Below are 20,464 nucleotides of genomic sequence, written 5' to 3' on the forward strand. Positions count from 1 at the left end.
ACTCATATAAAGCATACAACTCTCTCTCCAGAGGGCAAAGGTCATTTACTAAACTATTTCAGAGCTACTAGACTCTGTCCCTAAATTAATACTTATATCCCAAACAGAGATCTAGGCTTAGAAGAGGAGTGGAGGTCAGTTCCCTTGCTGGGCGCATGCCCCAAGGAACCCAGTACAACCAAGACTGTACAATATAGGATTAAGGGACTAGGGGTCACAACCATGATGAGTGTTCTTAGCTTTCTTAGGCCTATGTCTATAGCACCACGTCCCAGACTCCCTGCCTCACCAGTAGAGGTCATATGAATGGAACCAACAGGAATCACAGACTGAGCTAGAGACTGTCCCCTTGTTGGCCCTGAAGAGGTGTTTGGTACTGTACCAGTGTTGGCACATGGTACTATAAAGGGCACTCTCATAGTCATAGACCAATGGTCTCCAAAGTGGGGTGCGCGCACCCCAGGGGGTGCACAAGACAATCCATTCTGGGGCACGGCAGGTGCAGCACTGCCGGAGCAGAGGGAAAAAAGGGGGTGACCAGAGGAGGGAGGTAACGAGCAAGTGGGAAAGCTACCCCCCCAACCCCCGCAGGCAGGGCCACCCAGAACGCAGGGGCTTTAGGGGCTGCAAGGCCCTGGGCTAAGGGGGCCCCAGCTCTAAAGCCCCTTTTGGAATGCGGCCCTGAGTCCTCTGGCCTATGGAGGAGCAAGGAGAGCCACACAGCCAGTGGCTGGAAAGACGCGGCGCTTTCCCCTTCAAAGCCGGCTAGAGAGAAGAGGCATTTTGAAGGGGAAAGCAGCACTTCTCTCTGGCCGCTGGCTGTGCGGCTGCCCCTGCTCCTCCTGAGTCCTCTGTGCTCGCAGGGCCGCATTCCGAAAGGGGCTTTAGAGCTGCAGGCCAGGGCCCTGGGGCCCCTTAGCCCAGGGCCCTGCAGTCCTAAAGCCCCTGCCTGGGGGGGCAGCTCCCAGAATCGCAGCCATGGGGGTGGTGCCGCACTGTGCAGAGCCACCTGCACACCTCCTGCACCAAAAAGAAGCTGCCTCAGGTAAGCACTCTGCACCTCCTTCCTGCCCCAGCACTGAGCCTTCTCCCGCACCCCTACCTTGAGCGCCCTCCCGCACCCTAACTCCCTCCCAAACCCCACGTCCGACCTTGAGCACCCTCCCACACCCTAACCCTAATCCAGACCTTTGAATCACTGTATCACAAAGTGTTAAACCAAGATGTTCAGAAATAATGAAGCATATTCAATCACATTGCTCTCACTAAAAATATTAATAATAATTTTTTGTGAGAGCAAAAAGATTTTTTTGTACTGTTAATAAATAAAAAAAATTCATCTTTATTTCATCCTTTTTTAATTTCTATTTTTTGTGTATGTTTTATAATGTACATAATATATTAGTATAGTAGTACATGTATATAATTTAAACAAATAAATATTGGGGGTGCGTGCTCAAAAAATTTTTACTGATAGGGGTGCGCAATCCAAAAAGTTTGGAGACCATTGTCATAGACAGTAGTGGTGACACAAGCTGTGCAGTAACCATCAAATTGTTCAGTACCAAGAAAAACTTCGGTGTTGAGACGGTTGGTGCAGGGAGCAACCATACGATAATGGTCAGCACCGGAAGTGTGGGTGCCAGGGTCACTGGCATCAAGTGCACCAATGGATCATACAAGGCAAAGGATGGTGCTCTACTTCAGATGGTACCATTGCTTGGTGACTGGGTTCTGTCAGTTTGTCAGAAGGACCCAATTTGGAGCATGAACCACCTTTTGACTGAGTAGCCTGAGAAGATCTGCGCCTCTCTTTATGAGGCACCAAGGTCAAAGGGAAGAACTAGGTCTGTGCTTGCTGTGGGAACCATATTTCTTCCTATTCCTTTCAGATGACTGGGTAGAGAATGACTTAGATGCTCTGCTGGTCTCAGCAGATGGAGATTTCTTTGAAGAGTGAGCATAGGAGCCCAGATCTGAGCAACAACTCAAAGGAGCACTCAATTATAAAGGCTATTCAGGTCTGGTAGGCCCTTTTTTTCCCATTGGTTGTGAGGAGGTTCTCATCAAACGCTTCATAGAAATAATCTAAGGCTAGTTTTTCTTGCCTTCTGTGTCCTCTTAGAAACGGAATAGCAAATGAAGCACCTATTGGAGATATGCTCCTCTCTAAAGCAAAACAGTCACATCTTTCAGCTGCATCACAAGTGGGACAAGTTTTGAAGCCTAAGGACTTCAATTCAGTCATCTTGGCTAAATCCTGGTACTGGGGAAGTCTCTATTTCTAAAAGGTAACTTCTTTTTTAATTTATTTTTCAAACCAACAGGCATTAAATTAATACCAAAATTCGCACTAACAACTATACTATCTACACGAACATACTAATTATTTATATATATACAAAATGGATTTAAGTGTCACAGTGTGCAAGAGAAGTGGCATGGCTGGGCCACTGGTTCTGCGCTACCAACAAATCTATCAAAATTGAGAACAGGAGACTGATAGTTGAGACTGATCCTCTGAAGAAGAGCTCTGTCTTCCTGTTTCATGTTTGAAATGCCTTTTGGTAGCTACATAGGACTGCTGAGAATGAGACTGGTATCTCCTCTGAGCAAAAGAAAGGTACTAGTGTATTGTGTTTGGTGGCAGAAGCCCAAAAAAGAGAATCTCTTCTTTAAGGCAGGTAGTGATAGTACCACAGACCTTGCAACTGACCTTGCTATGGTCTCATCAGTTTTGTTACCTAACAAACCTTCCCCTTCAAAGGAAAGATCTTCTCTTTTACTTGCACTTCAGAAGAGAATCCAAACCCAATCTTGAATGTCTCCAGAGAACGGAAGAACGGCCACACTGGGTCAGACCAATGGTCCATTGTTGGTCTTCCAACAGTGGCCAGTGCCAGGTGCTTCAGAGGGAATAAACAGAACAGGCAATCATTGAGTGATCCATCCCATCATCCACTCCTAGCTGCTGGCAATCAGAGGTTAGGGACACACAAAGCATGGGGTTGCATCCCTGACCATCTTGGCTCAGAGACATTGATGGACCTATTCTCCATGAACTTATTTAATTCACTTCTGACCCCCGTTATAGTTTTGGCCTTCACAGCATTCCATGTCAATTAGTTCCAAAGGTTGCCTGTGTGGTGTATGAAGAAATACATCCTTTTCTTTGTTTTAAACCTGCTGACTATTAATTTCATTAATTTCATTGAGTGACCCTGGTTATTGTGTTATGTGAAGGAGTAAATAATCTTCCTTATTCACTTTCTCAGCACCAATCATGATTTTATAGACCTCTATCATTTCCCCTCTTAGTCATCTCTTTTCCAAGATGAAAAGTCCCAGTCTTTTTAATCCTTCCTCTTACAGAAGCTCTAGACCCTTAATCATTTTTGTTGCCCTTCTCTGTACCTTTCCAATTCTAATATATATTTTATGAGCTGGGCTGACCAGAACTGCATCCAATATTCTAGGTGTAGGCATACCGTGGATTTATGTAGTTCATTATGATATTTTCTATCTTATTATCCATGCCTTTCCTATCGGGGGTAGCCGTGTTAGTCTGTATCCACAAAAACAACAAGGAGTCCGGTGGCACCTTAAAGACTAACAGATTTATTTGGGCATAAGCTTTCGTGGGTAAAAAACCCACGTCTTCAGATGCATCATTATCCCTTTCCTAATAGTTCCTAACATTCTGTTTGCTTTTTTGACTGCCACTGCACATTGAACAGATGTTTTCAGAGAACTATCCATAATGATTCCAAGATCTCTTTCTTGAGTGGTAACAGCTAATTTAGACCAAATTATTTTGTATGCATAGTTGGGATTATGTTTTCCAATGTGCATTACTTTGCATTTATCAACATTGAATTTCATCTGCCATTGGTTGCCCAGTCACCCAGTCTTGTGAGACCCTTTGTAACTCTTCAGTTTGCTTTGGACTTAACTATCTTGAGTAATTTTGTATCATCTGCAAATTTTGCCATCTCACTGTTTACCCATTTTTCCAGATAATTTATGAATATGTGGAACAACACTGGTCCCAGTACAGACCCCTGGGGGACCACTACTTACCACTTTCCATTCTAAAAACTGATAACTTATTCCTACCCTTTGTTTTCTGTCTTTTAACCAGTTACTGATCCATGAGAGGACCTTCCATCTCTCTCTCTGGATAGAGGGAAGCCACAGACCTAGCTGTTGCTTCAGAGGCAACTACCATCTAGCACTACTAATAAAATCTTTTTACAATAACAATCTGAAAGAAATGAAGCATAAAACCAAAAGTCCCACAGGCACAGCAAAGACTCCAATTTACACACATACTCATACTAAGAAAAATAAAAAAGAATGGCAGTGGTTAGGCCTGCATGGCCCTTCGATAACCTCCAGAATATATAAAAACCTCAGACAGAACTGTTGAGCACATTATACAAATACACATTTTTATAAAAGAATTTTGGAAGGGATATAAACCCTCACACTGCAACATAAGACAACCTCTAATTATTGGAGTTAGGAGGAAACCTTCCTTGGAGGCAGGTGATCCCATAACTACTATTGCGGAGTTCTCACATCTTCTTTTCACACATCTGGACACTGTCAGAAACAGGATACTGAACCAGATGGACCCCGGTCAATTCCAGCATGGCATTTCCTATGTTCCTGCATAGTTAATGACTGCAAATGAAATCCGTAATAAAGAACTATAGAAAAAATAACCACATTGTGGAGAGTAATAAAGTAATATAATGCATTGACCTTACAATTACATAAAAGTTCAAGGAGAGGAAAGAAAGCATACATGGAGAATAAGAAAATGAACTGTTTCTTTACTTACCCTCCCATTGCTGATAACAGCCATTTGCCCAGGAAGCAGTTTAAGAACTTCTTGACAGAACATTTGGTGAGTTTGAATTATATCCACTCCTAAAGTGTTGTATTTCTTCTCAAAAGTACTGTCATCCATTCCCTAAAGCAGAAGTAAGGTGTAAGATGGTGGCCAAATTCAGCAAAAACAAAATACAGTGATAGTCAGCCAGGGTTTTCTTCAAACTGTTTATAATGAAAATCTAAACAAGATAAAAGCAAGAGCGAACTCCTCCAGCCTTAGCTTCAGACCAGTCATATAACCCTGGGAGTGAAGCCCTACATATCTACATTCCTCCGTGTCTGTCCCAAGCAGCTAATTTATACTTTTTTCTCCTTGAGCAACAGCACAACAGACGAGCCAGGCTGAGCCTGAGTTTAAGCACTTTTTGACCAGTAAGTGCTCAGAACACTGTCACATAAAGAATCATGAATCTTACTACAATAAAGTCCACTATTCTGTTAATTTACCCTATCTTGCACTCTTAATCAGAAAAAAATGGATTATGAAGGAGAAAAAATAAAATTTCTCATTAATAAAAATGACAGTTACTCACTTGTAACTGGAATTCTTCAAACTGGACTCTACGTATTCACACTTGTAAGATGAGCTGATCAGGTGCAGTTTAGATGGTGAAATTTTAATTAGTAGTGCCTGATGGAGAACTCATGCATCATTCCCACCCTTCCTCTGATGGTGAGACCTAAAAGGAGGCATGGCACTCCCGCCACCTCAGTTCCTTCCACATCTCCCTCAGGTCCTGTCGGGAAATCAGGACTCAGAGGAAGAGGGGCAAAGCGGGGCAGTATACATATGCAGAGTCTGGTTACAGTTGAGTAATATTAATTTCTTCTTTGAGTAGCTTCTGCGTATTCCCACTCCTGGGATAGTTTAGCTATCAGTAATCACATTACATGGATTCCCAATTAAAAACTGACTGAAGAACTTGCCTGCCAAATCTAGCACCTGATCATTAATACTTGTAGTTCACTGACTCTTGTTGCTCAAGTAATAGCCATTATGAAAACTGTCTTAATAAACAACTAAAAAAAGAACATTCACTCATTGGCTCTTGAGTAAACAGTGATTTATCAATACCCAAATAAAATGCAGATCAGTGTAACCACATACAAGATAACAAAAGATAAACAAATTTAAGATATAGTCAGTAACCTAATATGGACTGAACTGGTGCCATATGTGGAACAATATTATTATTATCTCCTCATAATAAAACCCTTTTTCATTTGCTAATATAACATGCATATGTAGACCCTTTCCTATTGTTAGGTAAAAACCTTTGCACATCTACAGAACAAGTCCACTCTGTATCCATTACAATTCTATCACCCACATCTTGAGGTGGAGTGAACTCAAGCCCAGATGATAAACTTGTCCTTTCTGAGGGATGTAAGTCTGGAGAAGGGGGAAGGGGACACAAGACTCCTCTAAGGAGTTGAAGTAGGTTAGGAAATAATGGTTACTTAAGTAACTGTGGTTCTTCAAAATGTAGTTTTTGTGAATTGCATTCTAGGTGGGCATAAGCATCACAGGGGTTTTTTTAATAGCAGTTTCCATTGGGACCCATGCATGTGCTCTGTGTTTTCTCATGCTCCTGTACAAAGGCATCAAGGGCAGGACAACAAAGACCTTTCTTCAGTTCCCTCAAAATTTGAAGCCCATATGGCTGAGCACCACAAAAGAAGGAATGGAGGTTGGGTCATGGTATCCACACTGACAACAACATCTCAAAGGACCACAGGTCTAATCTAAAAAGGGTACTGAAAACCAGACCCCAGCCAAATCATGGAGCTGTTCCTGGACATGGTAGAAAGGAACTGTGGTGGCCAGAGTTCCACTGTTTAAGATGCACGCAATCAACGCACCCCATATAGAGAAGCCACTTGAAGAACTTCTAAATATATTCTTGAGCAGCTTTCCTAATTAATAATATTGAAGTACATAGCTCTTTTTGAAACCAGCATTGTAGTCTGCTGCTGTTACTTGGTGGCTGACATCTAAGTGACCTCTCACTCGGAATTGCTGACTGTGTTTCAAGTTAGCAATAATATAAGAAAACATATTTTAAACACATTAACTTATTTTCCCTGCTCTAAAGTCAACAGACATGGAAAATGATTGCTGGAAGTTAAGTAATTGAAGCTCTTGTTAATTTCAGTTGCTCCAGTTCATGAAGATCATCACCATCATTGCTAAGGATACGATTTAGTCACGGAAGTCATAGATTCTGTGATTTTACCAGACCTCCATGACTTCTTTGGCTTCAGTTGTGTCAGTGGCTGCAGCCAAGGCCGAGGCTGTGCACCCCGTTACCCTGTCCCAGTTGCGGCTGGGGCTGTGCACCCCTGCTCCGCAGCTCGGCTGGATCTGGGCTGTGTGCCCCATCCTGCGGCTGCGGGTGGAGGCAGGACTGTGAGCTCGAGTCCCATGACTTCGGCTGGGCTGGAGCCAGGGCTATACCTCCCAACCCCATAACAGTGAGGCTTGGGCTGTCAGTCTCCTCACCCCTCGCGGTGGGGCTTGTGCTGTCAGTCGCCCCCACCATGGGGGTCCAGCTGTCATTTCTCCCCCTCTCCTTCCTCTCCCCGACTCCCGTTATTTTTAGTAAAAGTCACAGACAGGTCACAGGCTCCTGTGAATTTTTGTTTATTGTCCACAATGTGTCCATGACTTTTACTAAAAATAACAATGAAAAAAATCTTAACCTTAATCATTGCTCAATAAATTCAGTACTGAATGTTTACAATAGGAGCACAGTAACTTTTGGAAGCTGATAATTCTTTCCAGTTAGGAGTTACAAATCTAGTGTTTAAAAAGTGCAAATCAAGAAATGGCGTTAAAAAAATCAGTGATGACTAGAGCTATTTGGCTCTCAATGACCTGATAGCCACATTGTTCAGTAAATTGTTTTATTATTTTTCATAATAGAAAAATCTTTCAAAATAAAAACAAGATACCCCAGTAACTGTACTTAACAACAATTATTCTATGGTTAAAATCACTTCCTTTGTGCTTCATGACACCAGGCAACAGGAAGTTATTCTCAGATAGAAATGTGCCACCTGTCATATAACTCAAGTAAAGTATCTATGAAAAGAAAAAAAGAAATGGGCAATAGTTTATATAAAGACATCAAGTGACTATTATTTAATAAAATGTTGTCTACTGACCGGAACAAGCAATTTCTTAATTTTAGTTCCTGTAGCAAGGGCTTTTGCTGTTTCCTCCTTAGCTATCTTACTTAGGAAACTTTTTAAGCTGCTGTTTTTCTGTGTTAAAAAGGCAGTCAAAATTGCCCTTGCAACAGCTGTGTTATCTTCCATTATTTTTGACATTGGATTGTTCACAATCCCAAGCCGCATATGACTGCTTGTTTTCTGCAAACAAAAGAAAAATATATAATTACAATCTTATAATTTAATCTCCTCACACCTGATGTTTACATATTTATCATCTTAGTCATCTGTGCAGTGAAATATCCTTAGAACAATTGTTCTCAACCTTTCCAGACTACAGAACCACTTTCAGGAGTCTGATTTTTCTTGCGAACCCCAAGTTTCACCTCACTTAAAAACTACTTGCTTACAAAATCATACAAAAATACAAAAGTGTGACAGCACTTGCTTATTTCTCATTTTTACCATATAATTATTGGAATATAAATATTGTACTTACATTTCAGTGTGATACTTACTGTATAATAGTATATACAGCAGTATAAACAATTCATTGTCTAGATGAAATTTTAGTTTGTACTAACTTTGCTAGTTCTTTTTATGTAGCCTGTTGAAAAACTATGCAAATATCTAGATGAGTGGACATATCCCCTGGAAGACCTTTGCGTTTCCCTAGGGCAGGGGTTCCCAAATTTGGTTCACGGCTTGTTCAGGGTAAGCCACAGGCGGGCCGCGAGACGTTTTGTTTACCTAAGTGTCTGCAGGTACGGCCGCTTGCAGCTCCCAGTGGCCACAGTTCACTGTTCACGGCTAATGGGGGCTTACCCTGAACAAGCCGCGAACCAAGTTTGGGAACCCCTGCCCTAGGGGTATACCTCCCCAGGTTGAGAATGACTGCCTCAGAGTGTTTATTTTTGGCTATTAGTTTTAATGAAAAATATATGTGTGACTGCTAACCGTAGACTTTCAGTTAGCAATAGAAAAGGCAGCTAGTAGGCAGATATTTACCCTGTAACAAATATTTTAAATACAAGATATTCTTTGTGGAATGACTACTTTTGGCTACTCTGACTGTTCAGTAGGAGTACATTTTTAATTAGTGTTAATTATGTGCCATATTTCACTTGCATAACTTTCAAAAATGGCTCAATGGATTTTCTCAAATTTCTCTAAAAGAGTCAACTTCAGCAGAGAATAAACTGGAGAAATTCACTTAATTATCCCCCAAATCTTGATCATAAATCAGAAAGAAAATCTTGAATACTTCTTAAAGGCAGTGATGACACACAAGCCTATGGAGGAAAAGACTGATAAGAAATTATTCCTTAGAGAGGAGTGAGTAAGTACAGGCTGATCAAGTGACTTTCTAGTCGTCTAAAATCAAGGAGAAGCAAATGAAATGTATTGCAGGGAATGATACAATTACTGGCATTCAAACTGTGACCTCTGAGTCTCTAAATTGCAGCTCTTGACTATGTACCCTGAACTGTACCCTGATTTCAAAAAGGAAATGCCTAAGTGGCCATACTCCAGCTAGAATAGGAGGAGAGCAACACATTCTGGTCGCTCTCACTCCCTACCTCTGATGCCCTTATGCCAGGGACTGTGAGGAGTGAGATGTAGGAGCTGCTTATGCCAGCTCCACACCCTCTAAGGACTTCACTTGGTGATGGTTTCCACTACCCTTGTGCTTCCTGAATGGACTCAAAGGATTGAAACAGGGCAGAGAGTCTGCCCCACAGTACCGATGCAGTTCCTTGACCCTTCGAAACAATATGTTTGGCCATCAGGCTGAAAATTTTGGACACCATTAGATTGAATGGCTCACACAGAAAAGGGGATTTATCCAGATCAACCCCTCTCGTAGTCAACTAAAACATCTCCCATGCGGAATGTTTTGTTAGTTTGTTTGGTATTTTTAATAATATTTCATATATTTGAGTTGTGGGATGCAGGCTATACAGAACATGGAGCATCACTTGTTTTAAGCTGCTCTCATTTTTTTTTTCACCTGTTCTAGGATTTCTGCCTCTATGAGATTTTTTTTTTGTGGTGCCAGGAAACTGATAGGCAGTTCTGACACGTGTCCCTCATTCTCCACAGTAAATAACAATATAAGAAAAGCTCCATTTTCCCTCCTGGAGCTTACATGTGCACTAGATACTGGACTCATCAATGATTAGTAAATTTACTTTTATTAATTTCATTTTTTTTAAAATATCTTTTGCCATCCTCTTTCACTGGATCCTTATTTCCCTACTCACAACGTTCGTTTTATCTCACCCACACCTAACACAAGTCAAATTTTAATATTAAGAAAATGTAATTGTTTGTGAAAGGTGCTAGAATAAGAACCCTGAAGATTAAAGTCTACAAAACAGACACAGCCTGGACACAGATAGTTAGCTTCTTAATGCCGCCACATCAATCTGTTTCAACCCTGACTGATAGTAACTACCTTTAGCAGAACTCAAGTAACTCATTCTCCATGCTCATTCAATCCTTGCCTTCTTCTCTGTGATTACCAATAATGGAATCAATTAGTGAAAATTGCTGTTAGTCTTTAATCCATAAAGAAGTTACCAACTAATTTCACATAGGCTAGTTACCCTCTGGATGGCAATGACTATTGCTGATTACAAACATTGACCATATTTGAAACTAGCAACCTACATTTGAAACAGTCAGTATCCCAGTTCTTCAATCCATCTAATTACTTCTCTGGGTAGCTACTCAACCAGGGATATGGGGAGATGACAAGTAATAGTAGTAGTCCTGACAGCTATGCTGTATGCTACAATTTCTCCACTGATAATTAGGTGTGGCTATGTCTATACTATGAGCTAGGGGTGTGATTCCCAGCTCACATACACATACTCTCACTAGCAGAGTAAAAATAGTGGTGTAGCCACAGTAGCATGGCGAGCAGCACAGATTAGCTGTGCCGAGCACAAATCTGCCCAAATTCCATGGGTACATATATGGCAGGGGTTGGCAACCTTTGAGAAGTGGAGTGCCGAGTCTTCATTTATTCACTCTAATTTATGGTTTCACGTGCCAGTAATACATTTTAATCTTTTTAGAAGGTCTCTTTCTGTAAGTCTATAATATATAACCAAACCTATTGTTATATGTAAAGTAAATAAGGTTTCAAAATGTTTCAGAAGCTTCATTTAAAATTAACTTAAAATGCAGAGCCCCCGGACCTGTGGCCAGGACCCAGGCTGTGTGAGTGCCACTGAAAATCAGCTTGCGTGCCACCTTTGGCATGCATGCCATAGGTTGCCGACCCCTGGTATATGGCATGGTTTAGCCATGCTGCCGCTTTCACAGCTACACTATTATTCATACTTATGCTAGCTCTTATCGATGTAGCATGAGTATATGTATGCAAGCTGTGAATCACCCCTTTGGCTCATAGTGCAGACATAGCCTTTGACTGCAAATTTTAGAGATAAAGTATTAAAATTTGTGTTACAGTTTACTACACAAGTAAAACATTTTGTCCCCTCTTCTAAACAATCCAAAAAGAGTTTTGGAAAACAGACAGAGATCATCATTTAAGAAACTTCCAAGGGAGATGGATTGAGTAATTCTGTCTTCTATATGACCCAGAAAGTCCCTTTTGCTATTGATGTTCATATGGCATTTACTTGCAGTCTTTTAAATCCTGTTGGAAATACCACAGAACTAACAAAAATAAGCAATCTCAAATGCAGAAGACCCTTCACGTTTCCATGAAACTAATTATTAGTCTATTAAAATGTTATATTATTTTACTAAGTCTGCCAATAAGTATTATATATCTTTGTTTCTTAAATTAAGATTAAGAACGAAACTGAACCACTTAAAGGAGGGGAAAGTGATCAGGAACAGTCAGCATGGATTCACCAAGGGCAAGTCATGCCTGACTAACCTAATTGCCTTCTATGATGAGATAACCGGCTCTGTGGATGAGGAGAAAGCAGTGGATGTGCTATTTCTTGACTTTAGCAAAGCTTTTGATACAGTCTCCCACAGTATTCTTGCCAGCAAGTTAAAGAAGTATGAGCTGGATGAATGGACGGTAAGGTGGATAGAAAACTGGCTAGATGGTCGGGCTCAATGGGTAGTGATCAATGGTTCCATGTCTAGTTGGCAGCCGGTATCAAGTGGAGTGCCCCAAGGGTCGGTGCTGGGGCCGGTTTTGTTCAATATCTTCATTAACAATCTGGAGGATGGTGTGGACTGCACCCTTAGCAAGTTTGCAGATGACACTAAACTGGGAGGAGTGGTTGATACGCTGGAGGGTAGGGATAGGATACAGAGGGACCTAGACAAATTAGAGGATTGGGCCAAAAGAAATATGATGAGGTTCAACAAGGACAAGTGCAGAGTCCTGTACTTAGGACGGAAGAATCCCATGCACTGCTACAGCCTAGGGACCAAATGGCTGGGCAGCAGTTCTGCAGAAAAGGATCTAGGGGTTATGGTGGACGAAAAGCTGAATATGAGTCAACAGTGTGCCCTTGTTGCCAAGAAGGCTAATGGCATTTTGGGTTGTATAAGTAGGGGCATTTCCAGCAGATCGAGGGACGTGATCATTCCCCTCTATTCAGCACTGGTGAGGCCTCATTTGGAGTACTGTGTCCAGTTTTGGGCCCCACACTACAAGAAGGATGTGGATAAATTGGAGAGAGTCCAGCGGAGGGCAACAAAATGATTAGGGGGTTGGAGCACATGACTTATGAGGAGAGGCTGAGGGAACTGAGATTGTTTAGCCTGCAGAAGAGAAGAATGAGGGGGGATTTGATAGCTGCTTTCAACTAGCTGAAAGGGGGTTCCAAAGAGGATGGATCTAGACTGTTCTCAGTGGTAGAAGATGACAGAACAAGGAGTAATGGTCTCAAGTTGCAGAGGGGGAGGTTTAGGTTGGACATTAGGAAAAACTTTTTCACTAGTAAGGTGGTAAAGAACTGGAATGGGTTACCTAGGGAGGTGGTGGAATCTCCTTCCTTAGGCCTGGTCTACACTGGGGGCGGGGGTCGAACTAAGGTACGCAACTTCAGCTATGCGAATAGCGTAGCTGAAGTCGAACTACCTTAGTTCGAACTACTTACCCATCCTCACGGCGCGGGATCGACGTCCGCGGCTCCCCCGTCGACTCCGCCACCGCCGTTCGCGGTGGTGGAGTTCCGGAGTCCGATATATCGCGTCTAGATGAGACGCGATATATCAAAGTCCGAGAAGTCGATTGCTACCCGCCGATCCGGGCGGGTAGTATGGACGTACCCTTAGAGGTTTTTACGGTCAGGCTTGACAAAGCCCTGGCTGGGATGATTTAGTTGGGTTTGGTCCTGCTCTGAGCAGGGGGTTGGACTAGATGACCTCCTGAGGTCCCTTCCAACCCTGAGATTCTATGATTCTATCTGCTATAATTTAATAAACAGAGTTGTGGACAGTATTCATATCTCCATAATCGCAGATACTTAAAATCATTATTTTCCAATAGGAATTGTTAGAAACTCACCAGGTGTTTCAAAGCTTTAGAAAGCAGATGTCTCCCAGCTGGCTTGTCAAAATCAGCAATAATCCAGATGGTAACTGCATATATTACATCTTCATCTGAAAATAACAAATAACCCAGTAAAAGAATTTTATTCTAAAAAGTTTAAGTAGATAACAATATTTCCAAATAACAAAATCAAGGAAAGGCTCTCATCAATATAACATAATCAGATGATAAACATCAATATTTATTTAATAACATTATTCTGTCCTGTGATGTGCTGCTACACATTACTTCTGATCTAGATCACGGTTTCTCAAACAGGGGTCGCCGCTTGTGTAGGGAAAGCCCAAGGCGGGCTGGGCCAGTGTGTTTACCTGCCCCGTCCGCAGGTCCAGCCAATCGCGGCTCCCATCGGCCCCCGCACCACTTCCAGCCGCTCCCATTGGCCCGGAGTAGCAATCCGCAGCCAGTGGGAGCCGCGATCGGCCAGACCTGCGGACGGGGCAGGTAAACACACCGGCCTGGCCTGCCAGTGGCTTTTCCTACACAAGCAGCGACCCTTGTTTGAGAAACCCTGATCTAGATCATCACTGGTCATGGTCTCTGCTCCTGCATGTTAGTGAGGTGGGAACTTACTTAAAATTCTAAATAGTATATTGCCAACCTCTAGTGTTTCAATCATCTGTTTCTTTCAAACTGAAGGTAAAAATATTCCAATATGCATGAAAAAATATTCCTTTATGGTCAAAGTAATATTTAAATTGCGGTATCAAAAGAAATCCAAAGACAACAAAAAAACAAAAAACATCCAACAGCTACAGAAGCCAACCCTTTTACTCAGAGAGCAAGCGCGCAGACGAGTGCTAATCCATCAAAACATATTCTTCAGGAAACTTCAATTAAGTAATTTCCCCTTCCTCAAAGACAGAGTTATAATAAATGTAGAGACTAAGCAGGGTAAACAGAAAAAAATGTAACAAAGAGTGATCTTTAAAACAGGCAAATGGAATTGAAAAAGTCAACATGGCATGAACAGCAGCAATATACATGTTAAGGGCTGGAGTACCTCCAGTAAATTTTAATATTAATAGATATGATAGAGAGGCTACTGCTTCTCCACAGATAATGTTCCAGATAAGTTTCTGTTTTAAACTGAAATTTGCACCCTCTCTAAAATCCTCAAGTCAAGTCATATCAGCCTGATAACTGGAGTTTGCGGAGAAAATCTGAAATCATTTGAATAAGGAGTTCCCAAAACAAAGCACCCTAAATATTAAGCTGTTTTTGTAGGTGCAAAAGCTTTCTAATACTTTTTGACTACATCTATAGAAAAAAAACGAGGCATTAGACATGTGAATAACATATGGTCAGATTCTTCTTTGGGAGTAATATTAAAGACGGATTTGCAAAATTAAGTAACAAAGCACACTGTTACTTTTTTGGTTTCAAGCAATCAGATTGCTTCTCATGATTACTTTTTGCTTTAAAATAATCTAATACAATAAGGCTATTGTTTTAACAACTTTGATAGCGACATCAATCCCATCATCAAACAAGCTTACTATCCCAAGAGATTTTGGATGTTGCATAAAATACAAAAATCAGTGCTCACACAGATCCTTCTTAGACCAGTCTTTGTATATATATTCACCTCAATCACCACTAACATTTCTTTATTATTCTGAATTTCCACATAATTACTCACTTGTATGCATTACTGTCATAATTGTAAGCAAACAGTATTACATAGTTAAAAGGTTGTACAAAATAAATGTACCCTTTTTTGTTAAATACTTCATGTTCTGTGAAATTACAGCACTCTTATCTTGTGAGTCCAAAAAGGAAAAAGTAGAGAAATCTTCCACGCCAACAGGAACTGCAAAGTTAAATATAAATGTGTTACAATTAGGAGTTGGAAAAAACATGATAACTAAACAGGCAAGAAAAGTATTTACCTGACATGGATATGAAATTTATGTATCTTCTCTTAGTGCCAAGAATAATGGGATTTATACGGGAAACTACATTATGCTGATCCATGAGGAAATCTACCGCATCCATATAATCGTTTAGCAAACCCTGTAATAGCAAAAATAAATCCCACTTTTCCATTTAATGTAATAATTTTAAGATAAACACAAGATGAGCATTTATCTATAAAATAAAATTCAGGATTGTCTCTCTGGGTGTCACTCTGAAGCCTAGAATGTCTGCAGTGTTAGTGCGAAGAGACAGAAACAGCTACAAGCATGGCTGAGAGTTCTTTTTGTCCAGAAGATCACCAGATTCAATCATGAGTGGGATTTGAGGGCTGCTACTGTCCAATTTTTAAGTTCTCAAGCCACTGTGACTTTATGAATTACATCCACGTGACAGCAAGGCATGCATCTATTAGCTCAATTTACCAAGGGTCATGGCAAATACTCCATCACTGACAAATTTTAAATTAAGAGTGGATGTTTTCTAAAAAAATATGCTCTAGGGAAATTCTACATCCTATATTATATAGAAGGTCAGATCAGATGATCACAATGGTCCCTCCTGGCCTTGGAATCTATGAACCTACACCATGCCAGCAAGAGGAGATCCCTGGCAGCTGCAAACACCTCCGGCGTGGTTGATACTGAGATAGTATCGGTACAGTGCAGCTGATATGGACGAAATGGACTCTTCTGGCTCTGGACGAAATGGTACCTATGTAGATGCCAGAGTCAACCGTGCTGGCTTCTGCAGTATTGAGGCAGAGGAGTGCCACTGGATTTGTGGGCTTCCTTGTCATGACCCCGAAACTTAGGATGTTCTAAGTCCTCATGGACTGAGTGAGAAGATTTGCTTGACTTAGGCAGGATTGTATCTGACTTCTTGAAATGAATTTAGAGGAGAATTTGCTCTTGCATTTATGAAGGCTCCCTGCCTTCCCGACAAGACCCCAACAGGGGATCTCTGGGAGCAGATTCCCTTTCTTAAGTCAGACCTTGTAGCAGGAGTTGCACTCCTTACTGAGTGAGGCTGATGTACTATGGGAGTCCCCCCTGGCCTGGGGGTCCATAGAGCCCTGTGGCTTTCTCCATTAGGTGTTTCTTAAGATGAAGTTCCTGCCTGTCACAGGTGCAACTGGGAAAAGAGTGGCAGATATTGCTCCCTGCTGCAATGTAAGTTCCCTAAGGCACTACAGACAGCGTTGACAGTCATCGCTGACCAAGAAAGAGTGTGGGTCAGGAGGTACAGATTTTGAAGCCGGGAGTCCTGGGCACAGTCCAGTGCTTATCACAGGGATACAGTCGAGAGAGGGGGAATGGGACAGGGAATCTAACTATAAAAATTAACTAAAACTATAGAGTAAAATTCTGAACTACTTACAAAATATGCTATCTATCTATCTATAGATCGAAGAATAAATGAAGACAAAGGTCAGGACACTGGAGGTTTAGAAACAGGCCATGCGGTGGTAATAAGGAACTGGAAAGGCAGTTAGGTTGTTCCACCACAGTTGGAGGCATGAGGAGCGCGAGGGCACATGCACAGACCAATGAACACTGCTTTTAAGAATTCTCCAACTCCAGGTGCAGAGTGCATGTGTACCCACAGTGGAATACACATAGGGACCAGCATTTGAAGCAGCAGCAGCACCTGAAGCCTTGCATGCCTGTCCTTGTGAGCTTGGGAGTGAAAGATCAGCCAATAGAACTAGGGTGACCAGATGTCCTGAGTTTATAGGGACAGTCCCAATTTTTGAGTCTTTTTCTTATATAGGCTCCTATTACCCCCTGATTTTTCACACTTGCTGTCTGGTCACCCTAAATGGAACACTCACAGAGAGAGAGAGCGAGAGAGAGAGCGAGAGCGAGACCTTTGCCCCGATATTTAAAACACTTTACATGTTAGTCCAACGTAGGGAAAACAGCAGGGCATGAAACACATCTCTTTGAGAACATCTTTTTCTTTTGCAGTTCTGCCATAACACATGGAACCAACCTTATAAATGTATACACTATCCATACCAAAAACTATTATCTGCTACAAATTATACTAAGAACAAACAACTATAGTTATAAAGTTAATAAGGCAATAAAAATGGAGAAAATCCTGGGTCGAAAGGACTGAAGTGGTTCACTTCCAGAAGGAATTGAGGTGGTAGGCAAAGCAGAGCCCCTGCTCTCAGGGACATTCAAAGGCATCTAAGGAAGGACTAGTAGTGGGCACGTGTGAAATCCGGCAAGCACTGCTTGGAGAAGGTTTTACCAGTAGGCACCACCAGGCAGCACAGTCCTCATAAGTGAGAATATGTAAAGCCACTCGAAGAAGAATCCCAAACACACACAGCCGCTCATGGCAGCACACATCCCTTATTTGACACCCACAGAACCTTCCCAGCACAACACAACTCCAACACCACAACACTACCAGCACACACAACAACCCCCAACACACATAGCCCCTCAGGGAAGCACATACCCCTCATTTGCCACTTGCACAAATCAACATAATTCTCCCAGTCTAATCCCCTAGAAACAAATCAACACAACTGCCCACACAACAATATATCCAGCACACTCAGTAACCCCACTTGGAAGCCTAGAATATCTGTGGAGTCAGCATGAAGTGATGGAAACAGCTATAAGCATGACTGAGAACTCTTTATGTTTAGAGTATCACCAGGTTGAATAATCACTGGGATATTCACATGTGTTACCATCCAAATTTTAAATTGTCAGCCATTTTTGACTTTTATACATACATGGTTTACAAATTACACTCGTATGACAGCACAGGATGAATGGATGAATTTGTATGAATTTATGTTTCTGTTTAGTTTAGAGCTTTTATATATTGAATGCTAAGATAAGGACTGCTTAAACAGAAAATAAATATATAAATAATACACACACGAGTTTTTAACATCTGAGGTCCAAATTTTCTTATGAATAGCTACAATTTCTCTTCACTTCTTGGCTGAAAACTTCTAAAAGATTAACATGTACTTACTCAAACCTTAGAGCTTCAATAATCAACATGCATTAAGTTTCAAATTCATGAATGCAAATTAAAGTAATGATGTCATTTCAGCTTTCATAACAATAATTTCAAACTGCCCCATTATAAAAAAATATAGGTAGTAATCATGACTGTAATAATCTATTGACAAATATTTCACCTTACATTCTTTCATAAATGCTAAGCATACCATGAAAACTGCCCTCTGGAAGAACCCCATGGCATCAGTGATCCTCTGAAAAATAACTGTTTCTAACTCTGCAGCAGCCATCTCTTCACCATTAAAGGGCACACCATTGAACAGAGCTTGAGGCAATGGACCAAGGCCTGTCTTTTTATAGAAGGTTGCTCCTGCCTATTCAAATCAGAAATATCACAGAGTTAAACAGAATGTGGCTGACTGTAGTAAAAAAGAAAACTAATATTAAGAGACAATGAACACTAATGTCCAAGCACTCTGTGTTGTGGCCTACTTTTATATGAGTCATAATGAGTAAACTGAATTCACAATTCTGTTAGGATTTTTCAGAAAGCAGCTTGGAAAAATTAATCAGTTAAATAGTACATGAAGCACACATTTATCAAAAAGGAGGGACAAAAAGTCCTGTAAATTCATATCAAGATTTTTTTAAACCTTTGTTTTTATACCACTCTGTGGCAGTCTTGCTAAAAGTTATTATTTATCATGCATTATTAAAAGAATATTAATCAAATAAAGCACAGATAATTTTACAGATCAGACACGGTTGAAGATACATGGTTGAAAATAATGCTTGTATGGACTTCTGCAGAAAATTACCTACATTATTATAATAGAAGAAAATATTCCCTTCCAGTACACTATGCATAAAATTCAGTGCTCTATTTCCTATTTCTTTTAACTCTGCCACTCTGAACTTCACCAACAGGGAAGTATGGTGACTTTCCTCTACACACAGTGGTTGACCTTTATTTAATGGTATATTGGTATATCTTAAACACAGACCTTTGATTACAAATTACAGAATACTTTTTTTTAAAGAAACATCTATTGATAATAGAAGAAGCAGCTACTGATAACAGAAAGTATAAGTTTCAAGATAGACATATTTGCTCCAATTGTCAGAGCAAGTCTTTGCTTGGAAAAATGTTTCACATCTGAAAATTACAGGAATCCAAATTAACAGAAAAAAACAACACAGTTTCACTTTATGTCAACAATGTGGCCCTCTATAAAAGAATTCTACTCCAATTTACCAATAATCCTACAACAAGAAGGCCAATTCAGTAAGATTTCAGTATAGAAAAATCAATGTATGAAAAAATAAAATGGGCTTAAATTTGATAGGACACATCCTACACCTCATACCTCAGTAAGAATGCCCACCTCCACTGTATGTGACCTGGTGCTTAAATTAACTACAGAATGGTTGCAACTTTATACTTCAAATGATAAATCCTGGCTACATCAAACTAAAATTGTGAGAATAAATTATAAAAATGTTATTTTTTTTATTTGGAAGATTTGCCCTTAGTCTCTCACTGAACATTCATATCAGCAAGAGGGTATGCATCTCTAAAATCTTCTAGATAATCTTGAAACTCAAGACTTACATTCTAGTCTGGGGACTGCACAGACAATTCCCTATAGAAGGCCTCTTGTTTTCATTTACCAGTCAACTGTATGTGCATTTCAGCTTAATCCTTATAATTTATGATGTCATGATTGGAAGCAAAATGTTCACAGTACATAGTCACTTTCTAAAGAACATAAACCTCATTTCACCTCAGAATCAGGTGAGGGCTTGAAAAAGTTCCCTGGCAATCTCCCTGATTGTTCAGCATTACATGCACATACAAATGAATGATGTATGTTTGTGCCTTCGCTACCTCTCCAGTCTCTGACACTAGGAATCTTGTGATTCT

At 40.8% G+C, this 20,464-nt stretch overlaps 1 protein-coding gene across 12 annotated transcripts in view; it reads right to left on the bottom strand.

Moving 5' to 3' along the window:
* UGGT2 (UDP-glucose glycoprotein glucosyltransferase 2) overlaps nucleotides 1–20,464 on the bottom strand; it is a 413,106-nt gene that overhangs the window by 145,532 nt on the left and 247,110 nt on the right. For all 12 annotated transcript variants that reach the window (XR_005588059.1, XR_005588057.1, XM_039499669.1 and 9 more), the window contains 6 exons: nucleotides 18,750–18,914; nucleotides 15,520–15,643; nucleotides 15,342–15,440; nucleotides 13,583–13,677; nucleotides 8,068–8,274; nucleotides 4,847–4,978 (listed from right to left, as the gene is read on the bottom strand). Coding sequence is in view for 10 of the 12 variants with exons in the window: in XM_039499669.1 (XP_039355603.1) it covers nucleotides 4,847–4,978; nucleotides 8,068–8,274; nucleotides 13,583–13,677; nucleotides 15,342–15,440; nucleotides 15,520–15,643; nucleotides 18,750–18,914 (822 nt within the window). In the remaining 2 variants the exon portion in view is untranslated. The remainder of the gene's footprint in view (nucleotides 1–4,846; nucleotides 4,979–8,067; nucleotides 8,275–13,582; nucleotides 13,678–15,341; nucleotides 15,441–15,519; nucleotides 15,644–18,749; nucleotides 18,915–20,464) is intronic.

The sequence above is a fragment of the Mauremys reevesii genome, linkage group 1 (genome assembly GCF_016161935.1).
Source record: "Mauremys reevesii isolate NIE-2019 linkage group 1, ASM1616193v1, whole genome shotgun sequence".
In the NCBI taxonomy this organism is placed as follows: Eukaryota; Metazoa; Chordata; order Testudines; family Geoemydidae; genus Mauremys; species Mauremys reevesii.